Genomic DNA, 8,311 nt, shown 5'->3' with positions numbered 1-8,311 from the left:
AAAACCAGTCATGCTCGTGGGCCCGAGCTGCCACTCAAGAGCTGTTGACCACCCTGGCCATCTGCTCCCTCCAATTGCCGGCGCAGCTGAGCACGAACATCGTTAGCGTACGAGCTCGTTTAGGAAGGGTCACAGTTCAAGTGCTGGTGACATCTGACAGTACAAACCCCCCTGCAGGCTGCAGCTGGGGAGCAGGACCAGTGGGGCATTAGCAGGGCATGGGAACAGCATCCACCTGCAGCAAGGCTGCAGATGAGGGTGACAAAGGGATTTCGCTGCGAGTGTACGCTGTACCAGCAACTGGCAACGGGGCCAGGGCTCAGCTGGGAGTACCAGTTTATCCCCAGTGCTGCATCCCCCCACCAGCCCTGTACAGCATCTCCCCCATGCCCCGTACGGCGTGCATGCTGTCAGTGGGGGCGGAAAAAATATGTGTTTCTACAATGTTTGTATGCGCAAACCAAGGAAAAAAATGGAAAAAAAAAAAAAAAAAGCAATCCAGACTTGTGATCTTTTTGCCACAAATGGGAAGCCCATGCTTCACCCGCAGGACGACTGGTCAGGAGGAGCTGGTGCTCAGGCTAAGACTTTTCGGTCCTGCTTTAGCTTTGTGGTATGGATTTATCCCCAGCCTGCAGCCGTGTGGTCATGTCGGGGGAGTTAAACATGCAGCATCATGTGCCAGCACCCAGCTGCTCAGTGCTCTAGAGGATACCACCAGTGTGAGATCCAATGGTTTTACGTTGGCCACGACCAGGCAGCAGTTACAAAAGGGTTGCTAACAGCATCAGGAGGGAGAGTCTGGAAAGCTTTCTGGCAAGGTAAGGAGCTAAAACTGGTTTAAGGTGGCAATGGGTGAGCTTACGGAGGGACCGTGCAACTGAACAGGAGAGTCTTGGCGACAGGGAATTAATCTGTGGGGAGAACTTGAGTATTTGGTGTTTCCATACATCCAGGAAGATGTTTCAGGGGGAAGTGTCACCATTTGCATTACAGTTATTTAGGGGGTTCAGAGGGGGTTTCTGTCTTTTTTTTTTTTTTTTTTTTTTTTTCTTCCCTTTCTCTAACCATGGGATGCAGTCGCTTACTGAGATCAGCAGAGCCCCAGAGCATTACAAATGCATCGCCTGCCTCCTGCTTTATTCCTAGATCTCATGACTGGAGGTGGTTGGTATTTTATTCATTTACTGGGAAGAGTTCTGCAGGCTGGTGACTGCAGGAGCGGATGGAGTAGAGTTCCTGTGCACCTTTTAACACAGGGTGGCAATCACTCACCGACACGTATGGCTGCGGAGACCTGGTACTTGCTCTGGACTGCGCTTGGCTTCGGGTTCGATGCTGGTTGCACCCAAGTATCTGACATGTAGGACTCCGAGAAAAGGACCGATCCTCTGAAATGACAGACAGTCCTGCCCCGGAGAGCTCTCCTAGCCATGACACAGTTCAAGACCGCAGCTAGCAGTTTTGATAACTGGCCAGAAACGGTAAAAGCTGTCCACTGAATGAAATAAGGAAGCCAGAGACTTGAATCTTTACCTTTTTTAATCAAAAACATACTCTGTTACAGAATTTCAGGAAAGTTAACTACAGTATATTATCCACAAACTAGGTCTAATGAAAAACATACAGTAAGCTACAAAGGAACTACTGGGAATTCTGTTGACCGCTTATCAAAAGGCAATGGCTAAAAGAAGAAATGCTTAACTAGGCTTTCATGCTCAAAAAACCCTCTCACAGTGAGTTTTGGGTTATGGGTACTTCACAGCTCTCAATCCAGCTGAATCACAACTTTGTAGCGCTACCAAACTTCACCAAAAAGACACAGAAAAAGGTACTGGAGCAAGAAAGCGCTAGGTGATTTTGGTGAGCTTGAAAGAATGGAGTCCTGTCAATTTAGGAGCGATGTATCACTCACAAGGCACAACAACAGCCAACAGTGCCAAAACCTCTTGAGATTTTGTCGACAGTAGTTCTGCCTTCCACCAGGTCTCACCAAGTGAAACTTTCACAACGCTGAAAAGTCAGGTCGGTTCTTAGGGACCTCAGCAGCATCGTATGGCGGCAGCTTTGACTCGGCATGGTCGCACCTCCCAGATCATTTTCAGAAACACGCAGCTGAGAATAGCGTTTTGGAGGCGGATGACATAAGGAAAAGATATGTTCAGCACCCAGCTCCTACCCGACTGGTGGAGAAGCGCTTTCCAATGGATTTGTTTCCCTGTCCAGGACCAAAGTGCTGACTAGCTGCATCAGGGGTAGAAGCAACCGGCTTAGCGCTCATGAATAACGCAAATGCCCTATGACAGGCAACCTGCAAACCTCAGTCCCAAGAACAGCGCCAGGGTCCTCAAAAACCTGTCGCCAGTCACGGAAACACTCCCGTTCCCAGCAGGACCAGGCAAGGCCATCGCTTTTAATGTTGAAGTCTTACTTTAAAAACAAAAAGAAAGTAACCTCTCAAAAATTGTGTCCTTAACAATACCTGACAACTAAGCATCTTGTAATTTTATAGAGCAGATGTTAAGTAGCATGGGGCCTGACAGGAGGAGAGGGGGAGGAAAGAGGATTTCTTAAAGGAAGTCTGAATCCCACTTAGAGGAAGACCCATCTGGCTGTCTTGAACCGGTTAAAGAAGTGACCAGCGATCCCAGTCACTCTGCGTAGCAGAGTAAAAATGCAAATCAAGGAGACAGTCCTTTCTAAAGCGCTTACTCTTCAAAGAAGAGATTAAAGATGTCTCAATAAAGACCACCATCAAGACGTAAACAACAATTGAAGGGTTCAGAGGCAGAAGCCCCCCCTATATACACTGGCATAGGAATTTTTTCATGGTTCCTAGTAAAAGAATTGAGGCAGTCGTTCCTGAGCTACGCAGAGAGGACACTGTCGTCTTTAGAAGTGTCACAAGAAGTAAGATGGTCTCAAAGGTAAGGCACAGGAGTTGGACACAAGTTCAATGACTACTGCTGCTACAGACCTGTTTTGTGACTGGGGGAGACCCTTGTCTCCTTTGGACTGTAGGTCCCTCTCTATAAAGCAGCCAGAGTACTTCCCAGGTCTTCAGTACGCTAGAGCCGTTAATGAAGTGATTTATATCGCAGCCAGGGGGGGCCAGGTCCCTCAGCACGTCGTTCTCATCAAGCCCAGAAAAGTGACGTCAGGAACAACCATTTCTAACCAGCACCGCTTAGCAGTTATGGCTCCTTCCAAGGGATTCCTGCTAGAATTAAGTAAGTATTTTTAAACCATTCCAGAAAAAACGTTTCCTCTCCTACATCTCTACCTTGTTAACTTTAAATGCCCTGGCTTTCAAAACAGTAACACGGCTAAAGACGTCTAAACCTTCCAGTGCTAATCCCAGCCCTCCAGTACATGAAGTGATATGACAAAGTACTCCAGCACAACGCTTTTTTTGAGGAGTACATAACTGAGGGTGAGAAACACAGGGGTAATTACTTCATCAAAAGAACTAAGCGGAGTAGAGATGGGAACAGGACCGCAAGGAAGGGATTGCTAGCTGAAAAAAATACTTGTTGAATTCACTGAGTTTGAGACAGTCAGAGCTGAAGAGGAGACGCAATTCTGGCATTCTTGACATACCTGCCTGCGGTGCGTACGGGGATCATCACGGCTGTCAAGGAGCTGTAGCTCTTTTTTGAATCTCAGAAACAGACATAAATGCAAGCCTGTCAAAGATTCAATGTGCTGCTGCTGCTGAAGGGTTTCCAATCCATTATGCACTGCCTTTTATGCCTTGTCATAAAAGTATAAAAATTAAGTTAAAGGCATATTAAAAACTGAGAATGAGGTTCTCTCATTTTGCCCTTTAACAGTTACAACTGCATCTTACCGGTAACTGCCCGGTGGATAAGATGAATGCCATTTCAGTATTTTTACTGCCTCACACAATGTTCAGGTTTCTCCTGATGTGGGGCCTGTGATTTCTTGGTTCTGATTAAACTCATCTGACACTATTTCATTGTTCTACTCTGAATGGTTTTGGCCATCTAAATACTACACTGTAGGTACCATTCACTGTAGGTAGAGACTTAAGGAGGCTTGCAAAACATCTGCAAAAAACCCTAGTCTTAACAGCTGAATTTTTTCAGACTGTAATACAGGCAAGAATACCAACAGGCGGAAGCAATCTTTCACTATTTTATCAAAGTTCGGCACAATCAAAACGTAAGTAACTGGAACAGAGGGTTTTCTGTGAAGTAGCCATATACAGATCAGTCATCAGAAGCTAGATACTTCCCAAAAGCTGAGGCACCTCGAACCCGGCAGTAAGAGCACGGCAGACAATTCAAAAGGGAGGTTGGCAAGAAGAATGTGTAGCCAGGCTTTTCATTTCTTCCCCCAAAGCAAGTTTTCCGTTGTGGATGAAGCGTAACCAAGCCGCTGGTTAATAAGCTTCTTCTGAGGTTGTAGTCAGAATCCTCTACTGGAAGTGTTCCTCAAGAATCTGAAGAAGCTTGCTTTTCGGACAAACTGGATCAGTAGGAGACAAAGGAAAATGAAAAAGGTTTTTAACTGAAAGCAAACACTATTTTTCCAAACATCAAGAAGTTGCCACATATGAGGAAAGAAAAGTGATCTCATTACAAGTTAGTCTGAAGAAGGCAACACTGTTAATGTAAATACACTAAAAACTCAGCCATTTCTGGCCATCACTCCAAAGTCATCTGTCCTCTGTGCTTCCACACCCATGACCGAAACAATGACTGCTGACTTCTTCCGTAAGAATTTCAGCATATGGGGGAAGCAATACCTAAACACTGCGTGTCACAGCCCTCTACAGATTCCTGAAACTATGCAAGAAACTTGGCAAAAAGCTTCTGAATAATCTCTTCCAAGACTTCTACTCGTGTTAACCACTACGACTGTGCTGCCAGGTCGGCTCAGTACAGCACAGCAGGCAGACCGAACTGGCAGCGCTTGAAGGACTTAAGTTGGAGTCTACAAACTTCTAAGCCTGTTTAACTAAGCTCCAACTCCCTACACACCTGCTGAAAAATAAGGAATTCCTGCTCCCTCTTCCTACCCCATCAAATAGCCAAAAGAGATATCCTCAAGACATGCTTTTATTGAGAAGCAGTGAAAGTAAGAAAAATTGAACTTGCTTCCTGGCAAGTTTAAACCAACAAAAATTCCTACCACTGTTGGCTGCTGCTGCTCATCTTGCAAAGAAAGTAATCCGTCACTCAAGATCAATGGTTTCAAGGTGCAGAATTACATAATAGAAGCAAACTAAATTTATAAAAATGAGGGTTTTCATAATTTTATTTATACTATTAACTAGAGAGAAAGCATACATATTGTATCTGTCATACAGTCAATACATTTGCATTTTTTCTACTATAAATTCTCTATACAAAGTCATTGCCAATTGATACGGTCATTGATGGCATAGGGCTTAAAATAACCAAGAGGTATAAAAACAAGTTTGCCATCTTGCCCTGAGTGGAAATGGTGAACAGATACAAAAACTGGATCCTAGATATTGATGTAATATTATACATGATTTAATGGTATATGCAAGTAAAAAGAGTCATGCAACTTTTTAAAATACCTGCCAAGTTTTACTTGAGTAAAATCATAGAAGTCAGTAGTAGTTATGAAAATATGTTCCTGCCATTAGGTACTCATTATGCAATTTCAGTGGCAACTTTGCAGACTGGGTATTTCACGTTATATTTAAATTGAGTGCCAGCACTGAAAGTATCCATTTCCTTTAGTGTTTTAAAACTCACGTGTCTATATAAATAAAAATCTAAGATATCTTTTTTAAAAACTAGTGAAGGAAAAGCCACATTTCTTTTCCTTGCTATTTTTAATCAATGCCAACAACGTATGTCTCATCCCTCACTTTTTGGCAGCTTCTACATTTTAATCTGGAAAAATCATAACAAGATAGTCAACAAAATAAAGAAGTCTTCTGTTAACTATTGTTCCCTAAAAAGAACATCACAAATCAGTTGGAATTTTAAAGTTGCTATAAGGTAAATGTTTGTAACTATTAGAAGGAATTTTCAGATATAAATATATATATAATATATATTCTGCATACAAAAGGCTCCTGTGAGGCTTATCACCAAGATGCCATAATAGAGAAGGAAAGTTTCGAAGGGAACAAACCCAATACTGTAAAGTCTCTATAAGGCGTTTACCTTTCAATTTAAGCCCTGAGCCATGTATTATGACAATTAAGTTCTGAAAATAACTGAAATCCAAATTCTGCATGTTCAGTTTCTTTCTGCTAAGAGCAAGGCGGCAAACACATTTTTAAAACCTGGTTTTAGAAGATTAAGCAGAACAAAAGTAAAATATATCTTCAGGTTATAAACAGAATTGTATTTTACAATCCACCATCCTCACAATATAATGGCCCACAGCAGTGCAGCAGAGGGATCTCAGTCTAAAGGTTGTGGGTCTGCAATAGGCATGGTATGAAGTACTTCATCTAGAAGCTGGAGGGCACGGTGTAAGTGAATTTCAATCCAGCACGGTGTCTCTTTGATGCTCTGTCTTGGGTAATCAGGTCCCCAACCTTTTACAAAACTCATCCTGAGTATGCATAAGCGGCGAAGGTCATCTACACCAATTCCAGCAGCAGCTGACAAACCTAAACAGGAGAGGTTTCAAGTAAGTGTTCACAGACATGTTCTTTTATCATCTGTTTGTTTAGCCATTCCTGTTTGCTTGGCTCTTCCTTCATGCACAGTTCCCTCTCACCACAGCCAAGGCCAATCCACATTTCTACATCTTTGCTATAATGAATGCAGCAATTATTTTGCATTTCTTCCCATTAAAGCTTTTTTCATCATTCTGCAATCTTGAAAGGGTGCTGAAATATAAAATTCCTTATAATAAAGCAGACATGATGAAACCTAGTGTCTTATGTGATACAATCCATGTAAACCTTATTCAGAAAATAGTCAAACAATACTGATTCTTGAAGTTTGCCAAATGCTGCATTTTCAGCATGAGAACTCTGACTGACCACCTGCAGGAAGCTGGATTAACAAATTACACTACTTACATCTAATAAAATAAAAAGATTAATACAGCTGGCAAACTTCAAATTGCAAGTATGGCTAAGACAAAAGTTAAATACATTCCCCAAAATGCCTTCAGCAATTTGTAGGATAGCTGGAAAAAGGCACATGGCAATACAGGGAGTCCAGAAAACACTATGGCACATCATAAAGCAGCCCGAGACATGTAAGTGCTTAGACTTTTAAAAGTACTTAAGTACAATTTCAAGGATCTAGAATTTAGTAACTAAAAAAACTCTAACCCGGAAGAAGAGGAAAAAGCGAAGAGGAAAAAGCGAAGAGGAAAAAGCGAAGAGGAAAAAGCGAAGAGGAAAAAGCGAAGAGGAAAAAGCGAAGAGGAAAAAGCGAAGAGGAAAAAGCGAAGAGGAAAAAGCGAAGAGGAAAAAGCGAAGAGGAAAAAGCGAAGAGGAAAAAGCGAAGAGGAAAAAGCGAAGAGGAAAAAGCGAAGAGGAAAAAGCGAAGAGGAAAAAGCGAAGAGGAAAAAGCGAAGAGGAAAAAGCGAAGAGGAAAAAGCGAAGAGGAAAAAGCGAAGAGGAAAAAGCGAAGAGGAAAAAGCGAAGAGGAAAAAGCGAAGAGGAAAAAGCGAAGAGGAAAAAGCGAAGAGGAAAAAGCGAAGAGGAAAAAGCGAAGAGGAAAAAGCGAAGAGGAAAAAGCGAAGAGGAAAAAGCGAAGAGGAAAAAGCGAAGAGGAAAAAGCGAAGAGGAAAAAGCGAAGAGGAAAAAGCGAAGAGGAAAAAGCGAAGAGGAAAAAGCGAAGAGGAAAAAGCGAAGAGGAAAAAGCGAAGAGGAAAAAGCGAAGAGGAAAAAGCGAAGAGGAAAAAGCGAAGAGGAAAAAGCGAAGAGGAAAAAGCGAAGAGGAAAAAGCGAAGAGGAAAAAGCGAAGAGGAAAAAGCGAAGAGGAAAAAGCGAAGAGGAAAAAGCGAAGAGGAAAAAGCGAAGAGGAAAAAGCGAAGAGGAAAAAGCGAAGAGGAAAAAGCGAAGAGGAAAAAGCGAAGAGGAAAAAGCGAAGAGGAAAAAGCGAAGAGGAAAAAGCGAAGAGGAAAAAGCGAAGAGGAAAAAGCGAAGAGGAAAAAGCGAAGAGGAAAAAGCGAAGAGGAAAAAGCGAAGAGGAAAAAGCGAAGAGGAAAAAGCGAAGAGGAAAAAGCGAAGAGGAAAAAGCGAAGAGGAAAAAGCGAAGAGGAAAAAGCGAAGAGGAAAAAGCGAAGAGGAAAAAGCGAAGAGGAAAAAGCGAAGAGGAAAAAGCGAAGAGGAAAA

General features: G+C 42.7%; 1 protein-coding gene across 4 annotated transcripts in view; it reads right to left on the bottom strand.

Annotated features, from left to right (window-relative positions):
* Positions 1–1,524: 1,524 nt before the first annotated feature.
* The window catches only part of SMAD4 (SMAD family member 4), a 31,115-nt gene continuing 24,328 nt past the window's right edge, over positions 1,525–8,311 (bottom strand). For 2 of the 4 annotated variants that reach the window (XM_052776214.1, XM_052776217.1), the window contains one exon: positions 1,525–6,625. In XM_052776214.1, the coding sequence (XP_052632174.1) occupies positions 6,414–6,625 (212 nt within the window). In that variant the 3' untranslated portion in view covers positions 1,525–6,413. The remainder of the gene's footprint in view (positions 6,626–8,311) is intronic. The other 2 variants (XR_008233389.1, XM_052776215.1) reach the window with 2 other exon arrangements.

Source organism: Harpia harpyja, chromosome Z (assembly GCF_026419915.1).
Source record: "Harpia harpyja isolate bHarHar1 chromosome Z, bHarHar1 primary haplotype, whole genome shotgun sequence".
NCBI lineage: Eukaryota > Metazoa > Chordata > Aves > Accipitriformes > Accipitridae > Harpia > Harpia harpyja.
Note: the sequence above shows the minus strand (reverse complement) of the source record. Positions and strands in the feature narration are given on the sequence as shown.